Source organism: Branchiostoma lanceolatum, chromosome 1, assembly GCF_035083965.1.
Source record: "Branchiostoma lanceolatum isolate klBraLanc5 chromosome 1, klBraLanc5.hap2, whole genome shotgun sequence".
In the NCBI taxonomy this organism is placed as follows: Eukaryota; Metazoa; Chordata; class Leptocardii; order Amphioxiformes; family Branchiostomatidae; genus Branchiostoma; species Branchiostoma lanceolatum.
In genome coordinates, this window is record NC_089722.1 from 16,447,704 (window position 1) to 16,475,565 (window position 27,862).

Sequence of the window (27,862 nt, forward strand, 5' to 3'; positions counted from 1 at the left end):
ATGTCCCCGTAATGAATATGGATTAGTCGGAATCTTGCTAACCTCTGACCTGTAGAGTGGGAGACGACCGGGAGTTTTCTTGCGCACAGGTGGCGTCAGGTGCACCGTCTCACCTGTCCTTAACTCTCACCTGTCAGACACTCAGACGGACACAACATGTCACTCCGAACCCTCCCGCTCCTCTTCATCAACCTGGGCGGGGAGATGATGTACATCTTGGACCAAAGACTGCGAGCGCAGAACATTCCACCGGACAAAGCCAAGAAAGGTGAAACACCTTTTCAGTTCTATCACTCGAACGTTAACCGTTAATGTTTCCTTTTTACCCGGTATTGTCCCTGTAGTTATTTTTTTCACGGTCAGAGTAGAAACATTTCGTGTACGTACAGATCTGGCGCAAGATGAGTGTTGTTCCACTAATCATGCGTTTTCATTATTTAGAAGAAAAAAAGAAAAGAAGGATAAGGTTCCATTCCACCTACAGGTCGCTTACGATTCAATTGTTTCAACGCCGTGTTGTGTCAATTTTATTGTGTCGTGACTTCGCATCTGTACTGAAAGGGGGTTTCCTTTCAGGGAGCATAAAGCTTTTTGACAAATGATCTAGGTTGATCAGAAAAAAGACACAAAGAAAAGAAGATTACCCAAGGGATTAAGAGAATTTAACCCATATCTACTGGGTTTCCTATTATAGCTACATGACATTTTAGCCAAAGATCCTTCACATTCAATCCTTGCTTTGTAATTCTATACTCTACCAACCAACATTTGCTTACTCTCCAGTTTTTCTGCACCATATGGAATATGTTAGTTTTAACTTTTTATCAATTGACTTAGAAATCATTTTTAGTTTATAATTGTAATGTATGTTGATTTCATAACTTAGGCTGGCATGATTTCTTTTCATGAATTCATTCTAGTTTCTCAATTCATCATGAAAATCCAACCATCAAAGAATGGCCTTTCTGTGGCCTTATACTGTATTTGCCGTGGATCTAGTTTTGGAACAATTTCCAACAATAACTGTACTCTCACTCAAGCACCGTGAAGGGCACTTGCGTTTGTAGATCAAAGCGCTCTTAAGATATTTGCTTATCTGGCTGGTGTTTTAAAAATAGCCCACGGCGTGGGGTGAGTAGAGCTTCCCCCGTACTGTCGAGACTGAGAAGGGTTATAAATATCGTTTGTGACGGATTTAAATGTCATCACATTTAAGTACTAGGAATGTAAACAGAGAAAGCTGGGCCACTGTTGAGTGATGCATACTGTGTGTACATGTATTTTACAAGAAACAAGTTTTACCGTATGGTGCGTGTGATCTTAATTTCTAATTAGTAGTCAAGTCAGGTGTTGAAAGACAAAAAATCCATTTTTAATGAAAATATGATCAACAGATTTTCAGGAGAAATCTGGGACACTGTTGAGTGATGCATACAGTGTGTACAAGGATTTTACAAGAATCAAGTTATACTGTATGGTGCTTGTGATCTTAATTTCTAATTAGTAGCCAGGTCAGGTGTTGAAAGACCAAAAATCCATTTTAATGAAAATATGATCAACAGATTTTCAGGAGAAATCTTGGCCACTGTTGAGTGATGCATACAGTGTGTACATGGATTTTACTTGGAACAAGTTTTACCGTATGGTGCGTGTGAGCTTAATTTCTAATTAGTAGTCAGGTCAGGTGTTGAAAGACCAAAAATCAATTTTTAATGAAAGTATGATAAACAGATTTTCGGGAGAAAGCTGGGCCACTGTTGAGTGATGCATACAGTGCGTACATGTATTTTACATGTAACAGGTTTTGCTGTATGGTGCGTGTGATCTTAATTTCTAATAAGTAGTCAGGTCAGGTGTTGAAAGACCAAAAATCTATTTTTAATAAAAATGCAAAAAAGATCTCATCCTTTCTCCGATGAGTGCACATTCTACACATTCTATTCTCAAGCAACTTTGAATATGAAATGAAATATACATGTATATGATAATTATGATATGATATGATACAAAATTGCAGTGAAAACGATTTTCTGTAATGTTTATTCTAGATATTTTCTACGTATACAGAGAATAGTTGTCATGATATGCCTTCATGATACCGACTCTTGACATTATAAATATTACCTTTATACATAAACATTCAGTAGTGCCACGAATTAAGTCAAATGTCTGATAGATAGGACTTTTTATTTCAATGTTGCTGTTTGAAGTATTTCTTCTCTGTCTGTGCAAATGCAACATTAAGAACAAATTCAGAGTTGTTTGCACTGGTAAGTCACTGTAGCTACTTGCAAATGGCAGAGTTGACTCTTATTCACCCTGCACACATTTCTGCCACAGTAAGTGTTTGCTTAGTGCAACTGTAAGCTCTTAAGAATGACGTCTGGCAAAGGCAGAGTAAAACCGACTTCTCAAGATTGTGGAGTGGTGAAATGAAATGGTGCACCTGGCGCCACACTTGGGATTGAAATTTTGGCCTTTATATAAAAAGTATTCCAAACTGTAATGATTTTGTAAAACTCTGCCTTTATTGCAAGGCTCGAAAAGCTGTAAATGCATTTAAGGTCGCATGGTTTTTATTTCGTGCTTAGGTGAAAATGGAGTGTTTGCGGTGGTTTTAAGTTCAAGGCAGAGCTGTACTGCTATGTACAGTATTGGACAAAAATGTTTGTGGTGGTTTTAGGTTTGCGGTGAAATGGTTGCCGTGAAAACTGCGAACACAAAACCACCGCAAACATTTCTGCATTTACAACTACTTATCAGACATACTCCACACTGGAATGATTTCTTCAAACTCTGCCTGTATTGCAAGGCTCGAAATTCCCACTTGCATGTTACAGAAAAAAATGACAGTTGGGGGTAAAAATACAAACAACGTTTAATTTTGAAGGATGTACATGTAAGCAATTCAGGATCATTATTATAAATTTGTATTATAGCAAGTAATGTACATGTACCAGCTTGTAGAGACTTTGCAAATTAAACCACAATTTGATGAGATGATGTCTAGAACTTCGAAGAAAATCACACTTCAGAGGTTATAATTCACATCTTGTCGTATAATGTTGTATGTATGATGTCGATATTAATATCATTATACATGTAGATTTCATCAAGCCAAGATGGCTGTAGGGCTGGAATAGTAACTTGTGTATTTGCAGAAAGATTTTGCAGGTAAAATTTAAGAGAACAATTGCAGGTAACAGAAAAAAAGGATTTCAAGCCCTGTATTGCCTATGTCACATAGTACGTATTACATGTCGTACTGCAATTAGGTACAGTAGATTGCTTTGCTTTACTGTCTTCTTTAGCTTCCATATCAAAAGGGTAGGCACGTTGAAATTCCTTTTAACTGCAAATTATATGCTATGTTCGAACTTAAAATTCTTGACTCAATGCATTGGCGTGACCAGACTACATTACGGCGAGACTAGACACATGTCACGAAGCATCCCATTCTGATTTAGCTTGAGGCTTATTGGAAGAAGACAATCATGTAAAAAACCAGCCTGTTGGTCTCTGTTCTTCATACGCCCAGGGTGATAGACAGGAATAGGCTAAATTTATCACAGACAGATAAGTATACATTATATAATGAGAGACAGTCTGGTTGGGTAGACAGGAAACTGATTTTCTAGGAAAGCTTAATTTGCCAAATGAATCTATATTTGTTTTAATGAAAAAATACAGTGCAATCTTTTGGTTGACAGCTACATGTACATGTACTACCGGGGGTATACCTGGTGCCCATGAGTTAGTGATAGGATGTACAATGTAGAGTCACCTTCAAATGCACCCATCCCCTGGTCCAACATACATGTAGTTTAGTCTATATAATCATGTACAGTTACTCAAGCAACTGGATAGATTTGGAAATGGTCAGACGTTTCACTTTCAGGTATTGCCTCTCTAAATCCGCGTTAGAACCAGCAGTGTTCGCAGTCTAGGATGTCCGTGGATTCGAGATTGAAAAAGTGTCCCTGGTTGTCTTGTAGGTGGTGGAAAATGGCTGAGGAGTAGCAGCTACATGTAGCACTAGATCTGCAATGTTCTTTGCACCTTACTTTTTAAGTGGTCAACTGCAGCATGCTCTCTCTGATGTATGTGTTCTTGCAGTTGGGTTCCTCACATTTGAGTCTGTCTGGATGTCTTTTATTGAACCTTCATCGACATACTGTAAATGCATTTAAGTTCGCATGGTTTTTATTTCAGGTTAGGGAGAAAATGCAGTGTTTGCAGTTTGAAACAATAGTACTAGTAGTGCTACAGTCATAGCTGGGCAAAAAGTTTCGCAGTGGTTTTAAGTTTGCGCTGAAGAGTTCCCCACAAATATAAAACCCCGCAAACATGTCCAGTGTTCTCACCAGGATTTTTTCACAGCATAGGGGTCAGGTACAGAAGGCCAACTTTACGCGGTGCAAGTCACGCATGGAGTGCCAAAGACATGACCAGAGTAGGGAGTCTGGCATGTTCCCCCGGAAAATTTGTAAATTCATAACCCAATGAGACATTATTTCATGCATTTTGAGGGATAAATTTTGTGAAGTAGACCTTTTCCTCTGTCACAGCCTCATTTTAAAGCCAAATATGAACTTCTTATAAGATTTCTGAAGGGTCACAAGGTTTGTCCCAGAAAGAAACACCCCTATGCTGGTTGAAACACAGCATGGGGGTCCAGATCACAGCATAGGGGGTCCAAATCACAGCATAGGGGGCCCCTATGCTGAAAAGGCCTGGCGAGAACACTGATGTCTGCATTTACAATTTATTTTCCTGATTGTATAATCCATAGTGTAGATCAGTATACATATCAGTCATACCGGTATTTGTGTGAAGTTTAAACTTTAAGTTTTACATATTTTTTGCTGTAAAAGTTTTTGTTTCATTAATCATTACTTCTAAAACAATTAATTATACAGCTTTCCTTTTCTACTCCCTCCTTTTAAAGGACTGTACAAGCATCTCATGGTCTTTTACAAACACAGCCATGCAACAACAAGGTAGCCAGTGTTTGTAAGGAGGTTAAAATCCCTTTTTAACCTCCTTGGTGTTTGCAAAGATTGCTGAGCTGCTTGACAATGGATGAATGGCTACAGGTGAGGCAGGGCCTGTCTGAGACTGTTATTGTTCCTGGTTGCCATGGTAGCGACCCAAACACAGGTATTAGGCAGGAAGAGGTAACAATAGGTGAGTGCAGGCTACCCAAACATGTAGACCTGTACTACCTGTTTTGCTCACCTGTACACAGGTATACTCCCTTTGGTATGGTTTAGCGACAGTGCCCTTTTTCAGCTCAAATCTTTCGTTTCTTTTCCTTTTTGTTGAAAATTTGCCATGCAAAATATCACACCAACAAATTACAATTAATACAAATGTCCTGACTTGACCTCATTCTCAAAAGTCAGGGGCATTGGAGGGGAAACTTTTAAACTCATGAATAATTCATGTCTTCCCATTAGAACTGTAAAAATAGTGTTATGATAATTTATTCAGGCCGATGTACAGTCCTATACAAATTAGAGGCTAGTATTTGTTGATATTCTTTCATATGATTTATGCTATTGATCATTAAGGTATAATTATAAATCATTTTTCATGTTTTTCAGCACAACAAAGCAGCGCAATTAGTCTTACAAACTGACCAATGAATTGCTGAGACACCATGCATTAAATGATCACATACATTTACAGACTGTGGTTTAAAGTTGATCATATGAACATCTTTCAATAACAGGATTTTTTTTTTAAATTGAATGTATAAAAATTTCTTTCTTTCTTGAGATTGGGAATATGATTAGTCAAAGCATTTTGAATTTTTGTTCCTTTGCTGATCATGTACAGTGTTCTGAATTAATACCAGTGACAAAAAAAACAAAGACAAAGAAAATGTAGACAGGGAGGTACGAGGGTTTTTAAGTTTGTTTGTATTGCATACCCAGTAAACCACATCAAGGCGTAACACACCAGGTTTGTACTGAACTGTACAAGCTGCATATCCGAACAGATTTATATGATCCACACACACCGGGAAGGACCCCTACTAGTACTCTTTTCGATAAGTGTGTTGGGTTCTTTAACGTGCTTGAGGTGTGGCTCTCCTCAAACACGGGACCTCCATTTAACGTCCTTTCAGAGGGACGTACCTAACTGAAGCTAGGTACTCATTTTCACCTGAATAAAGTGGGGAAAGCCGTGTAAAGTGCCTTTCCCAAGGGCACAACGTCAACGGGACAAATCAGGGAACCCCGGATTCCAACCCGGGATCTCTGGGTTCTGGGGTCAAACACCCTGCCACTACGCCACCGCGACGCCACAAGTACCCCCATTATGACAAGATGAATAAACGCAATCTTGAGCCCGAACTTTGCTCAGGCTCAGCTGACAAATCCAAATCTAAATTGCAATCTGAAGAGCTACCGGGTCCTCAGTGGATGAGGTATATAGCAGTTTAACGATGTCCCTGGGGTATTATATAAGATTGTGCTCCTATTAAGTATTATATTTGATTGCTATGGTGATGTTTTCCTCCACCAGGAATTTTCATTCTGTGTGGGCAAAATCATTTATAATATGTGCATATCAATATTAGAATTTGAGAGGATGAGACTACTGGTGTCTTGATGTGGATGGAGTGAAATTGGAATGCAGTTTGCATAGAAATTACTCATGTGAAAATACTATTTATGGGAGAAAATATTATGCATGTATTGAGAGAATTACCAACAACTTTTTGTATCTATTTATCTATACAAGTCATATGTTGTCATAACACTTACATTATACGTCACCTATTGTATATAATATTATAATATCATTTTATGGTGGCCCCCGTCATTCAATACTGGCCATGGTAAAATCCTAATTCACATCAACCTAACAGTATCGTCTATGGCTAAACAGTCCTTCAAAAATAACAGTCTCTGACATATAAGACACATTTGTAAGCTGATTCAGCTCTGTCTGAGTTGCAAAGTCCATTTCTGAAGATCTGCTTTTCTTCTGCGCTGCGCATCAATCTCGCTAATTTGCTTGATTTTACAGAAGAAGAAGAACTTTATTGCGCGACCATTGTAGCAGGTACAAAGTATGGCAACAACAGTAAACATAGAACATGTAGATGCCTGGATAGTGTGCACCTCCATCTAGATCGGTCATTTGAAAGGTAGTCCCAGTGCTCTGTATTTAGTATCAAGAGCCTACTGTGTATTAAAATAAATTTAAAAAAAACAGTTATCTTAAATATATTTAATAAAAAATGATCAGTAATAAAAAGAATGAAAATACATTAGAAAAAAAAAAGAAAAATAAAAAAAATACATAAATACATTTGAAAAAAATACATAAATGAAAATACATAACAGCAATAAAAGATCATAATAAAAAAATCATTATATTAATATTAATCAATTGTATTATATTTCCTCAAGCATTCCCTTTATGTAATAAATCACAATACCACAAGTTATGCTCCTATCAAAAGTCTTCCTGAAAGTTATACAACAGGTGGGTGTAAGGAAGGAAGTAGTCCCTTTATTGCTGTAATAGCTACATGTATTTCCTTTATAGGCTTTACAGGTGGAAGTTCTATAGACATCAGGAAATGAGCTCTGTTGGGAGTAGTATTGTCATTTGAGGAAATAGGATTAATAGGATTTGATATTAATTGCAATCTTGTAGTAGGTAGCTCCAGGTAAATAATGAAATTTACTGACTTGTCGTTTCGGATATATTTCTTATGACTCAGAAATACATGTACATGTAGGTCCTGGAGTATTACTGTAAATGCATTTAAGTTCGCGTGTTTTTTTATTTTGCGCTAGGGGGAAAATGGAGTGTTCGCGGTGGTTTTAAATTTCACGGCAGCGCTACAGACACTTACTGCTCCAGTATCGGACGAAAATGCTTGCGGTTGTTAAATAAGTTTGCGGTGAAACGGTCGCCGCGAAAATCACGAACATAAAACCATCGCGAACATTTCTGCATTAAATTTTACAGTAGTAGAAGAATTGGGGTCCTCATTGGTAACGGTTCAAAACACATACTTGGTAAATTATAGTGCTATTCAATTTTTGGTCCCAACATACATGTAGCCCAAATTTTTATGGAAAAGTATGAGTATGACAAGCCATGCCTTATTGCATTGATAGCATCATTTAGTCCTTTGGGCTATACTGCACATTTGATCAATTTTGACTTTGAATAGGTATTCTTAGTCATCTTATTGGCATTACCGTGAGATGAGAGCTTTTGAATAGAAAGTCTTGAGTAGAATATTTCCTGGTGCTTGGCAACTAACTATGTGGCTAGCGCTGTTGATTGAATGTTTGTGTAAGACGCCAACATTAGATGACATGCTTGAAATACCTTAATTGTGCCTTTTGTGACATGGAAACAAAAACATGGGTGTGGAACGTTCATGGCAAATGATTGACTGTGCATCTTTTGATGATCATTTAGAGGAGTCAGATTCTTGTTTTCTTTTGGGGCACCATTCAAAATCTATATTTAGTGGATTATTGACTGTAAACTTTAAGACTTGAACCAAAACACAACCCTAAACATGCACACTTACAACATTGCTAATGAGAGAATCTAACTGCCAGGCTTCAAAGTACTTTTTGTTTTTTGAAATTTGTCACGATTCCTTGATTCCATGGCGCTGGAATCAATATCATTAGAGAAATGAGATCTTGTATATCTATTAACTGTGATGTCACCTCCATACATCCTCGTTCACCAGGACCCTTCCGCTCCACGTTACATCGCTCGCGGAAAAGGCCCTGGTAACACGGGATGGCATCCATGGTTATTACGATATCGCCACCAAAACAGCTTCAGCCAATCAGAGGGGTTAAAACCCGTTTGCTTCCTCTCATCGGAAGCCAGCGCGCAAAGAACGCTGGGAAGCTATCAACCAATCAGGTTACGTGTTACGGCTAGTTCATTAATTATTCATGAGCTACAACTGCCGTTTGTCCCAAATAAGGGTTAGCTCATTAACTATTCATGAGCTACAACTGCCGTTTGTCCCAAATAAGGGTCAGCTCATTAATTATTCATCAGCAAGTCTCGTCGACCTGCAATAACCATGGATGCCATCCCGTGTTACCAGGGCCTTTTCCGCGAGCGATGTAACGTGGAGCGGAAGGGTCCTGGTGAACGAGGATGCCTCCATAATGCAGTCCTTAATATCTGTCAATGTACATGTCCATCAATACCTGACAGCTTTGACTGTCAAACACAGTTTGCCCAAGTCTGATATTGTTTACGGCTAGGTTGACCACCACTAACTGTGCATGTGACAAGGATTCTTTGATTTTTCGTCTCACACTCACTCACTCACTCCGTCGAGCTCGCTTGGAGTCATCTTGTGACCAGTCTTTTTCTTTTAATGCCTTATAAGTAGATTAAAAAAAAAAGTTAGCTATGATTAGAGCTAAGGTGCTTGAAGCATAACAACAGTGAGATATCTAGTTTTGTACTAAACAGCATGCATATACTAGTATGAAAAGTCCTGACCCTTTTCATATTCATCTCTTATAATTATGTTTTGATTTTCAATTATGGCAAATGCTTTTTGGTGAGAGCGGCCTCAAAAGGCTCTACTTATGAAATACTGTAATTCTTGTTTCTTTCACTGTAACTTTATGTTCACTGTTTTCATGGTCATCTCTGTACCATGAACTTATCATCACCATGAAAAACCTGTTGTAATCTTTTATGATTCCTTCACACATCCGTTCTGTTAATCACTTGCCACCACCGTGAAGTTAAAGTTCAGTGAAAATGTCAATTTTCCTTAAACCGTGAAATTTTGCTACCGTGAAGATAAAGTGAATGACAGTAATTCAATAAGTTAGATTGAGCAATGAACGCAATAACATGCAGACTGTACCCATTGCTACATTTTGATCAGTTAAGCCCCCGTCGGCCGACGTGTTGGCGAGCTTCAAATGTGCATTTTCGGCCGAAGTACGGCCGACGTCCTGTCAATTACGCGGGCTTCGGGCGATTTTCAGAAGTCAACGTTGATCCAAATATTGGCCTTTTACCAGGTTAGATGATTCTGACTTTGTCCATGTCCAAGAGATGGTACCATCTCATGGGGGATTTTTTACTTTTTAGTGTTCCACGGACGTCACCCGAGATTTTCATTTGAAAATACGGTTGACGCTCGGGCGATTTTGAAATTCGGCGAGCTACGGGCGATCTACAAATTTGCCGACGCTCGCATGAATTGTGACTCCGGCTTTAGGGATTCCAATAAGGCAGGCAGCTGATTCTGGGCACATCAGGGATTCACCCTGCTGGCTTAAGATTTGAATGAGTTTTTGAAAATCTTTCTCCACATCTGCTCAGGTCCTATCATGAAAGGATTATCTACCTTAGAGTAAGATGAATGGGATTTGGGCTGCTCAATCATTTTATTTTCTGTCCATTTTTTTACTGCACCAGAGGGAAATGTAACAATCAATATTTTATTATAATAGCAATGATATGTTCAAATTAAATGGAATGAATGAAGACCTTTATTGTACATTTTTGCCCTCTGGGCTACAAGTACAAGTCACAATGTTAACAATCATATAGTATATTCATGTGCATATAAATGTCTTGTATACTCTAGTAATTTCGGCTTCCTCTTGCTTTTTGGTAATTGTATGATTCGTAATTGAGGCTGTATGATTAGTTAGCGTTGGTTTATCGAATTTCGCATCTCCGTAAACACTGTTGCTGTCTCTCCTGCAGTTCTTCACGATATTGTCGGCACCATGTTCAACCGGCGCTTCATGGACGAACTGTTCAAACCGCAGGAGGCGTACTCCAAGAAGGCGATGCGGACGGTGTTCGACAGACTCGCTCATGCATCCATTATGAGGCTTAACTCCGCCAGCATGGATAAGGTGACATTAAAAGTCTTTTGTATTTTTAGATGTTTTGTCCTCAGAGTGAGTGTCAGGACTCTATACTGTAAATGCAGAAATGTTCGCAGTGGTTTAATGTTCGCGGTTTTCGTGGTGACTGTTTCATCACGGCAACTTGAGACAGTTTATTTGTTCCCACCATTTAAATTAAGTGCCGTGACCTACTCCAGTTTTCCCCAACCGCTATATTTTCCTGTCGCTATATTAAAGTGATTTACGGTAGTTCTTTTTACAATATGATAATCAGAATGGTCAATTTTTCAGTTGTACGACTTGATGACCATGGCCTTCAAGTACCAAGTGTCGCTGTGTCTGCGCCCTTCGGACATCATGCTGGTGACCTTGAACCACATGGACGCCATGAGAACCTTCGTGGAGGAGGCACCGGCCATTAAGGCGCAAGTCGACAACGTCTTCAGACTACTTATCACTGTGAGTGCAAATTATGACATATATATCTTACTTCATAAGAAATGAAACTAAGTGTAACAAGCATGTGGATGTAGATTTATTGTGCAATGTCATGTATTGGAAGCAAGAAGACTCTCTCTCCTACTCTCCAAGCAGAGGAGTGGGTCCGGCAGGTTTTTGACGTGTTTTTAGGCGTTTTTGTCGGGCTTTCTACTTTGTCATGGTTTCTTTCTATCTTTAACCCACACCTCTGCCGGCAGACGGAAGCTTCAATGCCTAATAAACCTAATCACTTCAACACATTACAAGCGTTTCACAAGTAAGTGCGAAGCGTGCCCGACCAGGCACGGGATTCCCTCCCCACGCGCCTCAGAACTTCCGGCCCAGTCTAACCAAGGACATAATCCTCGGTCAATCGGTCGTGGCATTAATTTTCATGCCATATTCTTACGCTTCCCCTACCCTTTTGCTAACTGCAATTACTATTTGTATGAAAATAACAGCTCAACGTGCAGCCAAAGACATCTGGGGTTTACAAAGTCTCCGCGATACTCAACTACGATCCAGACCATTTGGGCCGTCGTACCAGAAGACGAAGTACAGCCCGAAATAGCCATAGATTCTCTCATTTTTACTCCCCACTGCGGAAATGCAATGCTGTTGTGTGAGGATATCGTAAAATCTCAAAAAGTCTCTAAACTACTACCCACAAATACATACAAAACAATCAGGACGTCATGTTGGAAAGTCGCTGCGATGTCCGTCAGCAAATGACTTGCCTATCGTGACCGCACTTCATTTACACCATCCAAAAAACATCAAAGAACGAATCACACAAAAATTTGTACAATCCTCTGGTGTCATTTGGGAATTTTTAAGTCTCTGTTGGTAGAACTCCATCGCCAATTTCGCTGTCACTGTTGTTGAAAAGTTCCCGTCTAAATATGAACACAGCGAGCGGCGGCATCGGTAACCGCATGTAACGTAAACAAGGTACGTGTTCCCGTTCGTAATCCATTTAACGATGCCTGAGATGATGATAATAACAATTCCTAGTAATGCAGTTCAAGTTGATACGTAATACACATTTATTTCATATGTCTTGTTCATGCATCATTATATTTTTCTTGTGAGGTATCCAATGGAAATTTACGTTATGATGCTATCAATGATCATGCCGGCGTGGGATCGTGGACACCAGCCTGTCGCATGAATAGGGCAGTCAGCGGGGGACCGGCGCGGCCCGGTGAATGCCGCTCTACACTTGCCGGATGTGTGATAATCCGGCGCAGTAAAATTGTTACCACTAATGATAATCTAATGGTTCTCGGGGAGGAGTTACTGCCACCTTTTTTCAATGGAATTAAATAGGTTTGCCCCGCCCCGAGATCAGTGCCGGCAGAGGTGTGGGTTAAAGATAGAAAGAAACCATGACAAAGTAGAAAGCCCGACAAAAACGCCTAAAAACACGTCAAAAACCTGCCGGACCCACTCCTCTGCTTGGAGACTATCTCTCTACCCCCCACCTGCAAAAATTTAAGTAATAGGAGTTACGTTGATGAAGGTTAGACATCCAGGTAATAAGATACGCCAAAAATAGTTACTCAAGCAACTGGATAAAATTTTGAAACAGTCAGACGTTTCAGACAGCATCCACTATCTTTCGTCAGTGACTAAGAAAGACAATGGGAGAACCCCAAGTTTTATACCAAAACTCTGAAGAGTTTTCAACATCTTATCCAGTTGCTTGTTATTATGAGTTCTATTTTTGGCATATAATTATAGGAGTTTATGTGTAGTATTACGTATGGACAAACACGAATACAAAATGTATGTGAAAGCAATTTTATTCACTTTTAACAGTTTTTGCTGTTTTCTTCTGTTCTAAATCAACCTTTCGCTGTTACTGTAAAAGTGTTAAAGCTTTATCATACAGTTTTTCCTGATACCTTCTTTTTCTTCCCAATTTAAGCACATGCACATTACTCTTTCTGGTCCATCACTTGAGCCTACAAGTACAACTATCATAATGATTGGCTCACTTCAAAGTAGCATGATACATGTATGCCTACATCATCAAGGCCTGATCAAAACTTTGATGTCTTGGTTAACAGCCTGGGTGGACGATATCCTCTTATTTCTGATGTCTATTTTTGTCTTTTGACTCCTTGAGGCTTAAGATATTAGCTTTACAGAATGTCACAATCCATATTAACCTTAATGAGAATTTCCCTATTGTGCTAATCAGTTCCTAGAAGCCCAAGTCACAATCCATATTAACCTTAATGAGAATTTCCCTATTGTGCTAATCAGTTCCTAGAAGCCCTATAAACTCCTTGCTAGAAGCAGACAAACTAATTTGTATGATATGCTGAAGTTGCCATGGAGCCCAAACCTTGGGACTTATATGGAGAAATGTCTTGATGTGTTATATTGATAATGTCATGGATATGGCTTATTTTCATCAGTGATAATGACATGTCTAGCCAAATGTAATGACATGTAGTATGTTGTAAAATGATTTATACAAAATGTAGTAATGCACTGACAACACTCACAGTAACAATATCAAAGGTACTTAACAGCTAAAACAAAATTCATCATTTGATTGTTTCAATGCGATTCTGTTGATCAGAAAATGGTAAAAGAACCCAACACACTTATCGAGAAGAGTAGGGGTGACCCGGTTTGCTTGGCAAAAAACGCTAGCCGTAGCGAAGCCGCATTGCACTACTAGCTAACAAAAAAGTGTCATGCTTCGTCCTCGGTCTGAGGTTCGACCGTTTTACCTTTTTAACACCATGTACATGATTGTGTACTGTACAGCTGAACTAAAAGTAAAACACCTTGTACATGTGTACTGTACAACTAAACTAAAACCATATTCATCATTTGGTAGTTTCAATTCAGTTCTGTTGATTCGAAAATGGTGACAGTACTTTTGTCTGCATTGGTCGCCACTATCTGTCCCTGTGTTGCCATGGCAACAGCCCAAGGCCACCTCATGCCCGTAACGACATGCTTGACAAACCTGCCGGTGCGGTCGAACAGCTCCACTCGACTGTTCTTCCTGTCAGCCACAATGATGTTACCCGAGCTGTCCGTACAGATACCTTGGGGACTCTTCAGCTGACCTTCGCTGCTTCCCTCGCCTCCAAACTTGAAGAGGAATTGCCCCTCTGTGCTGTACGCAAAGATGAGGTGACTGTGACAGTCGGACACGAGGATGTTCCCTTCCACGTCGACCGCGATGAACTGCGGAACTTTCAGTCCTTGTTGCCACGACGCAGACAACTTTCCCCCGACAGTTCTCAGCAGTGTCCCGTCTGGACTGAACACCTGCACTACGCCGTTTGATTTATCGACTTCCCGCGTGGCTTGTGTAACGAGGATGTGGTTTCTCCGGCTGTCTACAGCGACACCTCTCACTTGTCCTGTCTTCTGTAGGCTGATCGCGCCCAGTAGTCGTCCCCGTTTGGTGTACTGTACAGCCAGCTCAGCTGAGGCTGTGCTCCCAGCCACCCACAGGTTCCCTGCTTCATCCAAGGCCACATCGTGGGGCTCCATCTTCTTCCCATCTTGTAAAACTGTCGGGAACTGGCGGACGAACGTCCCCTCAAGGGTGAAGACTTTCACTTTCTGGTCCCTATAGTCTCCCACAAAAATTTCGCCCTCTTCTGACACGACAACTCCGCTGGGAAGGTCGAGGTTTTCGGCCTCTGGTCCTTTTCCTCCGAAGGTCAGGCCCTGGTCCTCCTGGCCTGTGTAAATCGTAACATCGTCATCGGATTCTGCAAAGGACACCTTCTTCATCAGCTGCTTTCTTTGGAGCTGATTGCCATGGTGATGACCTATGCCCTCTGATGTGACATCATCATCCTCTGTTGCCAGACTGGTGAGAAGGGAGATATTCTCTATATCTGATCTCTTTCTACCGAAGGACACTTTCTTTGCCTGAACTCCGTTCTGAGTGGTATGGCGACGGCCTATGACCCTGGCTGCTGCGTTGTTGGACGTTGGTACGGCTGTGGGGATTGAGCTTGGGGCAGATGGTGGAGACTGGACGATCACATGTCCCAACACTGGTACCGCTGCGTCAGTGGGCTGAAACACTGTCACGGCAAGTTGGGCTTGTACAGGAGCTGGTGTCCCCTTTGCTCTGTACTTCGCCAAGATGTCTGTCAAAGTTGTCTCCTGGGCCAGAAACTCCAGCCCTCCTCGCCAGGCCTGCTCCGCTCGGTCACAGGCAGCAGACAGTTCGTCCACGTCCGTCGCAACGACATCTCTTTCGTTCTGCAACACGGCCAAGTTTTGGCTGTGGTTTTGTTCCACGTCATACAACAGGTTATCTTTCCCCTTCAGGAGTGCCAGTGCCATTTGGTTGTAGAGTGTCGTAATACTCTTTTCTGTCTGCTGCTTCTGTTCCTGTAGGGTTTTCTCTGTGTCTTCAATCCCTTGGAGGAAGCCGCGATAAGTTTCTAGGATGTTCCTCCCCTCGTTGATGAGTGCCTGGATTGGTGCCCTCTTTTCCTGTGAGGCTTTCTTGATTGTGATGGTGCTGTGATCACTGTGGGTTTCATCCAAACACTCGTTACACACTGGCACCTGGCACTGCTTACAGTACAGCTTGAGTTCTTCAGTCGGGTGGAAGCTGCACCTGTTTCCAGACTGCGGCTGTCTCCTCGCTTCTGCAGGTGCTGCGCTCTGTTTCCTCAATCTCCCACACAGAATTGTGACAAGATTGTTGTCAGGCAAGCCTGCGATCCCCTGGGTTGGTACTTTGACCTGTAGCTGGCATGTCGGACACTGGAAGGCGTTTTGAACCCCGACGTGGTCTTGAAGGCAGTCCTCACAGAAGGTGTGCTGACAGGGCAGCATCTTGGGCCGGGTGAACAGCTCCAAGCAGATGCTGCAGGACAGTTCCTCCTGAATTTCCGGCCCCAGAATTGACGTTGCTGCTGCCATGATTTTTGCTCGGTGCTGATGTTGCTGATGTGGCAACTGCACCCCAAGTTAAAGTCCAGGTTGGAGGATGTGTTTGTCTTAGATTAACCCAATCATGGAAAGTAAACTTTTTCAATTGAGAAAAACTGGAGCATAGACTGTCTGTACAGCTAATAATGTAATTGCCATTAGCCATTATATTGCCAGTTTTCAGTGTACAGATTTTACAGATGTTAAAGATCTTTCTAAAAGCGGTCTTCCAAAAACCCTCCTCTAATTGGTACAACCCGCCATGAAATATCCAATTATGTAAACATTCCTGATTGGTCATGTGGTGGTCAGCTCTTAATCAGATCATTACAACGATGACATAATTTCTAATTTTACTGTTTATGATGAAAATTTACATGTTCATCATATATGTAGTTTCTGCCCTGGTTTCTGCTTCAAGTCTATTGTAATTCCCAATCAGGAAATTTAGTCATGTTTTGTTACTTTGGGTTCATGTCATGTGTCAAATTTTAGTGAAACAATTTATAAGTAACTCAAATCAGTTCAAGGTACAAAGTGCATGTTCAAACTATCTGTGTGGTGAGGCCATGATCAGATTGTTTATTGATTTTAAAATGCAATTGTTCTTTTATTAGAATTTACAAAATAAAGTAAAAACAGAGTTGTCAGGAGAGAATTAAACACATCATACAAATCAGGGCTCAAATACAAATGCTGTCAGAAAAGAATCAATTGGAAAAAAAAGAAAACTTTACATTAATTTTTTGGGCGAAGTACATGTACACGCTCCAGGGGCTGGGGATCACCAGAACCGACTGGAGGGTCTATGCCGAGAGCAGACCAGCCTGGCGAGCCCTATGCATGTCTGCAGCCGCCATGCATCAGACACTGATGCCTGCGAACGATTGATTGACATGTAGTCTGCAATATGCAATACAGGCTATCATAGACTGGTAGAATTCCTATTTTTAGCAGAGACTGAGAAAAAATTATTTAGGGCCAGTCTTCAACTAGAATGGAACCCCCCGAAAAAGCAAACCTGGCATCACACCATGGTGATTTAAATTGGCAACAGTATGTTAGTATGGTTCCTCCCTTATTCAAATTAAAGCTCTCTTGACGGTTTGTTTGAAAACGGCAGCCATGGTTGACTGCACCTGCACCTGAAAGCCATCAGTTTTCTTTTGCATGAAAGAGAATTTGATGTCTTACCCTTACTTAAAAAACAGTCTAAGACACTGTGTTTCTTTACAGAACTATAGTGAGCTGTCTCAAGGAGAGTTCCACCTGATTCGACAAACACTGCTGGGATTCTTCCAGGACATGCATATCAGGGTCAGTACAGTTCAAACTTCTGGATTGAATTTGACTTTTGATATATTCTTGCAACGTTCTGTTAAACATTTGAAGAAAATACCACTTAAAAAATTTGTGTATAAAATTTCAAGATTGTCTCATAAAATCTCAAAATTTAGCACAAAATCTTGAGATATTTAGAATAAATCTTGAGATGTTTAGAATAAATCTTGAGATGTTTAGAATAAATCTTGAGATTTTTTTCATTTTCATGAATAAACTTTAAGATTATTTTTGAAGTACAACTTAAGTTGTTTATTTGGATTGTGAAAAAATTAGGGAGAATGATGATCAAACAAAGACTCTGGAAAAAAATGAGAGCTTCAATGAGAACTACTAATCAACACTGTGACACTGTTTTTCACCATGAAGGTCAAAGGTTACAGGTAAGTGTGAGGCTGTGAGTTTTTATTCAAAGGCTCAAGCACAAGACTGTCCAAGTTTCTGTGGCCTACAGTATTGGTAGGAATAGTCATATTATATTCATGTCAGAGGAGTGAAAACAAAATAATGCATGATAATTGTATATTACCCTTTGGCAGCTTTTTGGATATTTCTTATTTATTTTCTGAACCAACAGTCATAGACTTGATTTTCTATGGATAAAAAATGCAACTGAAAAGGTGAAGGCAACTTGTGCCTTTGTCGTCCTCAGACATGTTTACTAGGAACACTTTCTAAAATTGGCCCAAAACAAGTATACCTCTCTGTGTCTTGAAACGATTTGTGCTATCACTTTCAATACAGTTTTAGTCCGGCTGAGAAAAGTGGCCGCTACCTTTTGTCCCCAATTTGAATATCCTTATTATGACCAAAGCACAACCCTTGACATGTTTTGAAGTGGGCAAAACTGTATCATTTTCATAGGTAAGTATCGGTTTGAAGTAGTTTTTGGTGTACTAAACAAAATCCAGGTATTTTTGAATGGATACCGAGATACAGCTTGAACCATGGCTTGGGTTTGGATGGACAGTCATGACTGATTGTGAAGTCCTTATTTGATGTTCCTACATGCATGTAGCCATCAAATCACAAACCACAAGCTGTAGGTAAAGGTTATAACTACAGCATTAAACTCAAACAAGATGTATACAATATAGCATATTAGAGGGAGACTTAGCCTAGAATGGTAAGCTTATTTCTAGAATGAAGGTATCACTCCAAGTCCTTAGACTTTTAGAGGACCCTTGGTAGCCTTGGTATTAAAAAAATACCTACAAAATGTAGTTACTAATCTTTCTTATAATATAGACTATGCAGTGTAGAGAGTTGAAGGCATTGTTTAAGAGACAATGTACATGTAATTTGTTGTGCTATGCAATTTCAAATTTTCTGAGAGTTGTAAATTTTGTGTGTGTGTGTGTGTTTGTTTGCATGTGTGTGTGTGTGTGTATGTGTGTGTGTGTTTGTGGGTGTGTGTTTGTGTGTGTGTGTGTGTTTGTTTGCATGTGTGTGTGTGTGTTTGTGTGTGATTGTGTGTGTGTGTGTTTGTTTGCATGTGTGTGTGTGTATGTATGTGTGTATATGTGTGTGTGTGTGTGTGTGTGTGTTTGTTTGCATGTGTGTGTGTGTGTGTGGTGTGTGTGTTTGTGTGTGTGTGTGTTTGTGTGTGTGTTTGTTTGTTTGTTGTATAACTTAAAACTGTGTGCGTAATTTGCAAACCATTGCAAGCCAAATTGATTGGCATACTCATCACCATAGAGACACTAATAAATAATTGCTACAGCTTAATTTGGGGTCTAATCAGAGGACTATTTATATACACAAGTGATTTTGATTATGTAGGAAACAGGATATTATAAAATCTATATTGAAAAGGAAATTTGCCATTATGTTTGTTGAAATTGCCCGTCATGTGTACCTTACATTGTCTACATACAAGAATTGACATTGTGCATCTGATTGAGTACAATCACGTCAGAGAGGTACATCCGATTCAGTTGAATTCGGAAACTCTATCTCTCGGTATGAAATTCAAAGGTAGGCATGCAAATTTTACCTCACATCAAGTGTCCCGTGCAAGTGAAGTGGACTACTATAGAGTACTGTATTGACTCTTAGCGATGTTTTGTGCGACAGGTGTCCATATTTCTGAAGGACAAGGTACAGAATACCAACGGGCGCTTTGTTCTGCCCTGCAGTGGTCCACTTCCTTTCGGCGCTGAAATTCCTGGCACAATAAGGTACGTATTTTTCAAAGCTTGTGTGTTTTCCTTTGAAGTCTATGTGCTTATTCTTCTGTCCATGAGACAAGGGTCAAATGGGCCTCTTGAGCTTGGGCGTGGATGTTCTGAAGTCTTTATTGTGCAAAATTGGAGTGGTCAATCAAAAACAAAGCTTTTGAACGGGCACCAAAGAATACATGTACATGGCTATAGCACAGCCTTGGCTATCTGACATGTGTTTGAAATATCTGCATTTTGAATAATTCAATCTACTTCAGAATCTGATTATGTTCAGTGTAATTTCTACCATAAAATGCTGATATTTTGATATGATTCCGGTCAGATGCTTTGTTGCCATGGCAACATACAAGGTCAAAGTTCATAGTTTATAATGTTTTGTTTACTGTGATGTACATGACCTTGCCTGTGAGAGCCTTATTGGAACAGGCTTTTAAATTCAGCCATGTGCATTCCTGCATGTACATGTATCCATATGGCATCCTTGTACTTGTGAGAAAGACCAAACAGTATTTGGTTATCTGTTTCCGGTTGAATCATTAAAAACACTGTTTTCAGTAACCTGAAAAACATATCCAAAATGTTTAGTCCTTATTTTGGAAAGAAGTATGACTTCTTTGTCATTTTGTCACTTCACTTAGCTAACTGTTATTCTTGATTTGTTAACTGTAACTTAATTTTAGCTAATTCAACGGTCACTAGTCAATGCTAAAATTTCTTCTTGATCACTTATACATTGTATATATAATATTTGAGACAGTAATGTTTGTTCCCACCGTTAAATTGAAGTGCCGTGACCTACTATATTTTCCTGCCGCTATATTAAAGTGATTTACAGGTATCTTTTTTAACTGAAATGAAACTAAGATTATGAAATATTTGAAATGTGTTACATGTATGTGTAAGTTGTAACTTGGCGTACATGATCTTTCTAATTTTAGTATTGTAAATGGATAGTACCCAATCTGCACACTAAATGATGGTATATAGCATAGGTGTATGAAAACACTGTAAATTCAATTTTGGCACATAGCATGTGCAAGTGTTGGCACATGACACCAAGCACAACATGGAACAGATCTTTGTCATTTAAAGGTCAATTTTTGACGTCAATGGAGGTCATAAGGAAGAGATAATTGTCGTGTTTGTTCCTCTTTTGCCTGCTAAAGTAGGATCCAGAAGACTTTGTGTTTTGATTGTGTACTGAGGACAAGGGCAAGCTTTTGCGTCATACAAGGACATGATTCTCAAAGCCATGTCACTGTGACATTTTGGAAGGTCGTGATGTCGAAACAATTCTAGGTATCTTAAGTTTATCACATAGACATGTGCCACCATCCAAAGATGTACATGTAAAGCTATATGAGTTAGCCAGACTGATACTAATTACATGTACTATTTGCTGGTATGCGTTTGATGACGTACATGTACATGTTTCTCAGATTGTACAATGCAGACGGGAACATGAGCAAAAGTGTGAACTTCCCCAGTGGAGGGACATACAGCGGGCCTGTGAAGGAGGGCTCCACAGAGATAAGGGGAGATAGAGTCACAAAACTAGGAACCAACATGTAAGTATCAACCTTTAAGTTTGTTCTTTTGTATGTTTGTATTAGTAACATAGTAAAACGTCTCATGGCACAACACAGTACAAGCTGCATAACTGCACAGATTTATTTGACCCACTCACACTGGGATGGACACTTACTTTTCTACTATGTGAAATTTATGTAATGACATTTGTGTCGTGTGTCACAGGTACAGTTTATCCAGACCAGTTGAAGCCAGTCTACCTACAAGCAAGGTGACGGCGGCACCTTCAGATTTGGTATGGATCTTTTATGTAAATAATTATGCAATGATTTTGATTTCAAATATTTTCAATATCTTACATAAGAAACAGAAAGGGAAGGGGATATCAATGGTAGTAGGAATTTTAAAACAAGAATGTTGTTGTTTGATGTGTAGACTGTAGATAGCTTCCTATATTGTACTATAAACTCTCACTTTTACCGACTTGTGTGTTCAGTATTCATTAAAACACCAATTAGTAACATATCAAAACACCACTTAGTAACATATCAAAACACCACTTAGTAACAGCACTTTTTTTTGCTTTTTTACTTTTGTTTTGAAAATATGCATAAACTTCAGCTCATCAGAATATCATGTAGCAACTGGTTGTCTTATCTTTCTGATAGCAGGTTTTTAGATTTCAGCAAGTAATTTTGTCAAATGTTAGAAAAATCCTGATGTTATTCTCTATCATTTGAATAATGGTGAGCCCTTTCCTTGTTGCTACATACTGCTTTCTCTGCTTAGCATTCAGCATATTTGGAAAAGAATATGGTAGTTAAAAACACTGGACTAGCCCCCTGCTGTAGTTATTGCACTAAGTTGTGTGGCTACTGAAATGGAGATGAGCGTTGCTCAATGCGCCAATCTGGTTAGCCTGGTCCCAGTCTCTAGGGGTTCGCTTAGGGGTGTTTTACCAGGCCCAGTCTGCTTTATTGAACCGTTTCTGTCAGCCTGTCTACTTAGCTGCCATATAGAATTTCACAGCCTTTCTACTTTAGCTGCCATAGAGAGTTCCGCCGCCACCTAGGGGGCGATCTAATTTAATCCATTAGGCCGTAAACCCACCCCCGGGCGGACTAGCTGTCAGGGCCGATGGGCATCACTACCAGCGTCGTGGAGATATCAGGAAACCCTCGATGGTATGGTTTCCAGGCTACCATCTGGTCTGGGAAGAACTTTTATTAAGTTAAACTTAAACTTTATTTTCTTGTTATCTTGTTCCAGGAGAGCAACAACCCCGACCCTGTAGCAAAAGCGGAGCTGAACCTGTTGGCCCACCTGATGGGGGGAATCAAGGAAACCAAGGCAGGGCAGAAGAGCGAGTTTAGACTCAACCTCTTCAGTACAGACGAAGAAGAAGAGTAAGAACTTAACATTTATCTTAATCACATGCGGTAGGGTGCATAGTCCAGTGGTTAAGCCCCTGTCACAAATAAGAAATTCAGCTCGGCCGACGTGTTGGCAAGCTTGAAATGTGCATTTTCAGCCGAAGTATGGCCGACGTCCTGCCGATTACGCGGGCTTTGGGCGATTTTTAGAAATAAGAGTTGATCCAAAGATTGGCCTTTTACCAGGTTAGTCGATACTGACTTTGTCCATGTCCAAGAGATGGTACCTTCTCATGGGGGATTTTTAGTTTTTAGTTTTCGGCGGACATCGCCCGAGATTCTCATTGGAAAATACAGTCGATGCTCGGGCAATTTTGAAATGTTGAAAAATGCCTTGAACACCTGGATATCTCAAGTATGCGTTCCTGGCGGTTACTGATGCTGCATTTAGTAGATCTCTACTTAATTTTCCTGTCCTTTTTCTGTTTATCATTGAATCACAAGTAGGAGCCATAACTGTCCTTGGTGCTGAACATGCATTCTTTTGGCTTCAGCATTGAAACCTACATTAAATTCTTTTGATTTTAAAGGCACCCAGAGCATTTTATGAAGCTTGTAAACTAGAAATATTCTAGCTGCTGTTATCTTTATGAAATTGACATTTAATGCCACTGTTTACCACATTTACGTGCGGATTTCTTATCAAAAGTGCTCAAAAGCGGCACAAAAATAAGCTACATGGTGATTTTTTAGTTTCACGCGCCTAGTATAAATAGACCAACACCATAGCCCCGCCCACCTCCGTCAAAACGTAGAAATGCAAAATTAAAACATAAAAATGCAAATATTTGACGGACATGCAGTCACTCTCTCATTGGTCGAACCGCCAATTGTGATGGACAGTCAGGATCAGTCTATTAGGTCTTGGATTTTCTATCAGTTCTCACCACACAACGACATCGTATCTTTGCTCCTTAAATGTCGATATGTAATGGTATAGTGTTATTGAAACTTACTATGTAGGAATGACTAGAAATTGCAGTTTTTTTATTCAGGTTTCAAGCCTCATAAAATGCTCTGGATGCCTTTAATGTCAGTGGCAGTCTTGTTGTACCCCACCGAATTATAAAAGTTGAGGTTATTGCCAGCACATGTAGCACAAGTATCACGCCACAAAAATGAGATAAATTGGTATATGTTTGGATTTTTTTTACTTCCTTACAGACAAGCAGCTGCAATGAGACCACCAGACGAGTCCTACAATGTTGTCAACATTGATGCATCTAAGGTAAGTGTATGTCAAGTAGCAGTTACTCATTAAGACAAGCAACTGGATATGATTTTGGAAACGGTCAGACGTTTCAAGTAGCATCCACTATTTTTGGTCAGTGACACTGAGCAAGATTTGTTGATCAGCAGGTTTTTAATCTTGAACTATAGTTGATATGCCAATAAAGTGAATTTAAGATAGTCCAGTGGGAAAAGAATTAGACAAAGTCAAGGCAAGTTGATGTAAAAGAAAAATAGCTCCTGCTGTTTTTGTACAGTAGCTAAGGCCACACCAATTTAATTTCTTGGTTTAACTTAACAGAATTTAAAAAAAATGATAATAAAATTGGAAAATCAACATGAAAACAGAATCTCAGAGGAAGTCTGTACTTTGGTGTACACAGCTTTAGGGAGTGAGCAGGGTCAGGTGCAAGTTTTCACCCAAGCCTTCTGTTTGATATCTTTGTGCTAAACTTTTCCAAAAAAATCTGTTAACCAAGAAATTAAATCGGTGTGGCCTTAAGCTGGTTTGCGAGCTGCCTTGTGTCATGATTAATAATCATAATTTTACAATATTGCTCTCTTGGTTATTGCAGAAGCAACAAAGTGAAGAGCTTAGCAAGATCATGGGAGATTTCCATATTGAGTCCTCGGACGCAAATGCTGACGACGACCTTCTAGAACTGATGGACAGTGCATATTAACCTTCATTACTCTACCGGTGTTCTCATGCACTACATACATGTAGAAACTGGTACACTCTACAAACTTTAAGCAACATACTTGTGAAATGCTCTTTCGGTCTCTTAATGTTATCAGTAATATTCAGTCTCAAAAGATTACGTCGTAATTATTGTAGTCTGGGAATTGATGTACAGATTTCCGAAAATAATTTCATCAGGTTGGTAGAATATAGGGTATAGAAGATTCTTTTTACACAACAAGGTAATCTCACCTGCTAACGTTTTGGTGTCTGTCAGACACCTTCATCAGAGCTTCTGACTGGAGTACTGCTTCTCACCGCTATAAACTTAGCAACGTTTGGGACAGTGTTCTCACCGCAAAAGCGCCACCTACATCGGCTACTTATAGCGGTGAGAAGCAGTACTCCAGTCAGAAGCTCTGATGAAGGTGTCTGACAGACACTGAAACGTTAGCAGGTGAGATTACCTGGTTTGTAAAAAGAATCTCCTATACCCTGATGTACAGATTGATTTTACAGAAACGTTTTGTGTTTTATACATTTGAATGGTTACAGCAGGCAGTAGTTTCAATGATCAGTCTTGATTGTGTATGATTTCATGAACATGCCATGCACGGTTTGATCCCAGCAGTGTACATTGCTGTCATTTCATCCGGAGTATTGTGAAAGATCAAGAGGTATGATTTATTATTCTAGATATTCTCCATAAAAATGAAAACTAATTGCGGACATTGTTGGAATAGTAAATGTGAATATCAGTTAAATGCATTCCACACCCTGGGAGATAGGCTGACGACAAGAAATTCCTTGTACATGTAGTTTTAATTGCATTTTTCCTGTATGTGTGCAAGGATGATCATAGTAATATGTCTGTCAATCACTTATTAGTAAGGAGCTAGAAGTTTAAAATATGCAAAATTGTTGGTGTGCTGCGCATTGATTTGTACAGATTGTCTAATTACACTGTTGTGGCACTAGGAGATTACTCTTCATTGTGTAAGTATATTTACATAACTGAAAGTAGTTTTAAAGTATCTGATGATATTAGCCTATTAGATGAGTCTTTGCAGCACACTTCCTAGTCAGATAAGTGGTGCAAGCCGTGGTGCCTTGCGTTACGTAGATGCAAGAAACAAAAAAGAAAAAAATATAGATAGTAGAATTGATGTCCAATAGTCTATCTGCTTGGAGTCTTGGACCAAAGTGTTTATTCAAGAGATATGTGAGTACAACAACAACAATGACATCTTTATTCTAGAGGCTTCTAAAATACCATTGCTATCACCTTAAGAAATTAAGGTAAAATTTTGTTGATCACCTTCTATCCTTCAAATGTTCACACCTATTGAATCCTTATATTAATACATTGAATTATAGATGAACTTCACAAGTCATATCAAAATGAAATTGGCATAAAAGAGTGCACAGTCAGAAATTTTGTGTTCTCTGTGAGCAAATTTGCCACTTTGACCTTTTATTCAGGACACCAAATTTGTATAGGATTAGGGTTATGGCAGCAGGGAAAAGGCCAGCATTTGGCCTACAACTAGAATGTCAAAGGTCAGGTCAATCTAATTTGGACCAATATATGTGTGCAGTACTGTTGATTCTAGTGTTAATAATAAATTTATTGTACATGTGTGAAAGAGTTTAGGGCAGCTTTGACTATCTGTCAAGCACATGTGACAGTGGAATATGTTTTATAAGTCAGGAAATGGGAGAAAGACTAGTTGAGACATGTGTAAAAAAAGGTTTATATTATGATATCTGAAGAACTTAGTTCCTTCTTTTGTCAAGTCTCTACGAACATATTGTATGATGTGTTTACTTATGCATATGATATGATGTGTTTACTTACAATATGAAAATATTGTATTCTGAGCATTGCCTCTAGAGATGCCTTTAAAACATTCTCTTCAGTTACAAAAGAGACACCTGGTGTTTTGGAGATGAACTGCAGTGTACGAATGTGCTACCATGACGGAATGCAACAGCATGCAAGTTTGAGACAGTAGGCAGAGAGAAACTGAAAATAGCACGGCATTAGCAAATATCGTAACTGTGGATCATGTTTTTCTATGCATTTTGTTTATCAAGGTTTATAAACTCACTTGCTAGACTAGTATATACTATTAGGTATTTCACTGGTGCAACTATGTTATGTGTGTTATGGTAGATAGTTTACATGTTTGTAGTGTGGAACACCTAACTCTATATTTGGTTGTCTTGTCAAAGTTTGATATGCTTCATGTTTGGTTATATATTGAATGTTCTTCAAATTAACATTTTCTGCATTTTGTGATGATCATGATAATGCCACTTTTATTTGATTCCTTGGTTATTAAGAAAATTGTCTGTAGATTTGCATCTACTACCAGCCCAGTAATGCATTAGACTAAATCAAAATGATTTTGACACAATATTGCATATATTTTGATTTGGATAAGGTTCTATTATGATATTTGATTCGTCCCCATCTATTATTTTTTGGATTTATTAAGATAAATGTGATTCTGTAATGCCAGTTTAAATGATAATACGATTATATAAAATGAAGTAATAAAATGAACAATTATATAATGTCAGTCCAAATGGAAAGAAAGCAAACAAATACAGAAGAACCAAGGAGTAGGATAGCTGTGTTTGGACAGTTTTTGCTACAGCTTAATTCAGTTGTAGAAAATTGCCAAATGACCTGGCTTTAAGTTTGTGTTTTCCTCAAAACATGATAAATCAAAATTAATGTAACCTTATACTGGTCACAAATGGGAAAGTTTACTTCTCAGCCATTTTGTGCAATGCATTAGCATTTTTGTTTTTGGGGAAATGTTCTATGTACAACTGTATGCTTGCATAGGGGACAAGTTTGCCAGGCAAGAGATTCTTCTTTTTTATTTAAGACTCTAATTTTGGTAGGATTTTTGTTATGTTACACTTCACGCAATTTTTGATAATTTGGTGATGAATCCTTTGTGTAGTTGTTCAAACTTCTCTGTTAACACAATGTGAGCTGTAAAAATACACTGCAAAGTGCATTGGTGTGAAACTCGTCAACTTGTTCATGTCGTTCTTCACGTTCTTGGTACTAAGGATTAGGCCCGATTTCAACTTGACAGTGAGTGATGTTACAGCAGATTTTGTAATTCGAACATG

The 27,862-nt window shown here is 39.3% G+C and overlaps 2 protein-coding genes across 2 annotated transcripts; one reads left to right on the forward strand and one right to left on the reverse strand.

The window, feature by feature from the left end:
- The first annotated feature begins 43 nt into the window (after positions 1 to 43).
- On the forward strand, positions 44 to 27,763 carry LOC136437997 (protein OSCP1-like). Its single transcript, XM_066432621.1, has 10 exons — positions 44 to 268; positions 10,750 to 10,904; positions 11,190 to 11,357; positions 17,547 to 17,627; positions 19,728 to 19,831; positions 21,274 to 21,402; positions 21,590 to 21,659; positions 22,634 to 22,770; positions 23,962 to 24,025; positions 24,603 to 27,763. Exons 1-10 carry the CDS (start codon positions 157 to 159, stop codon positions 24,708 to 24,710), a joined length of 1,128 nt encoding a protein of 375 aa, XP_066288718.1. The 5' UTR covers positions 44 to 156; the 3' UTR covers positions 24,711 to 27,763.
- Positions 13,161 to 16,322, reverse strand: LOC136437983 (tripartite motif-containing protein 3-like). The gene has a single exon (XM_066432597.1). It carries the CDS (start codon positions 16,299 to 16,301, stop codon positions 14,238 to 14,240), a length of 2,064 nt encoding a protein of 687 aa, XP_066288694.1. The 5' UTR covers positions 16,302 to 16,322; the 3' UTR covers positions 13,161 to 14,237.
- Positions 27,764 to 27,862: the final 99 nt, after the last annotated feature.

Bases quoted from the DNA above. Each gene is read 5' to 3' on its own strand.
- LOC136437997 (XM_066432621.1), top strand. From the start codon at position 157: ATGTCACTCCGAACCCTCCCGCTCCTCTTCATCAACCTGGGCGGGGAG. The intron at 269-10,749 runs GTGAAACACCTT...TCTCTCCTGCAG, and splicing joins ACCGGACAAAGCCAAGAAAG to TTCTTCACGATATTGTCGGC. The intron at 17,628-19,727 runs GTCAGTACAGTT...TTTGTGCGACAG, and splicing joins TCCAGGACATGCATATCAGG to GTGTCCATATTTCTGAAGGA.
- LOC136437983 (XM_066432597.1), bottom strand. From the start codon at position 16,301: ATGGCAGCAGCAACGTCAATTCTGGGGCCGGAAATTCAGGAGGAACTG.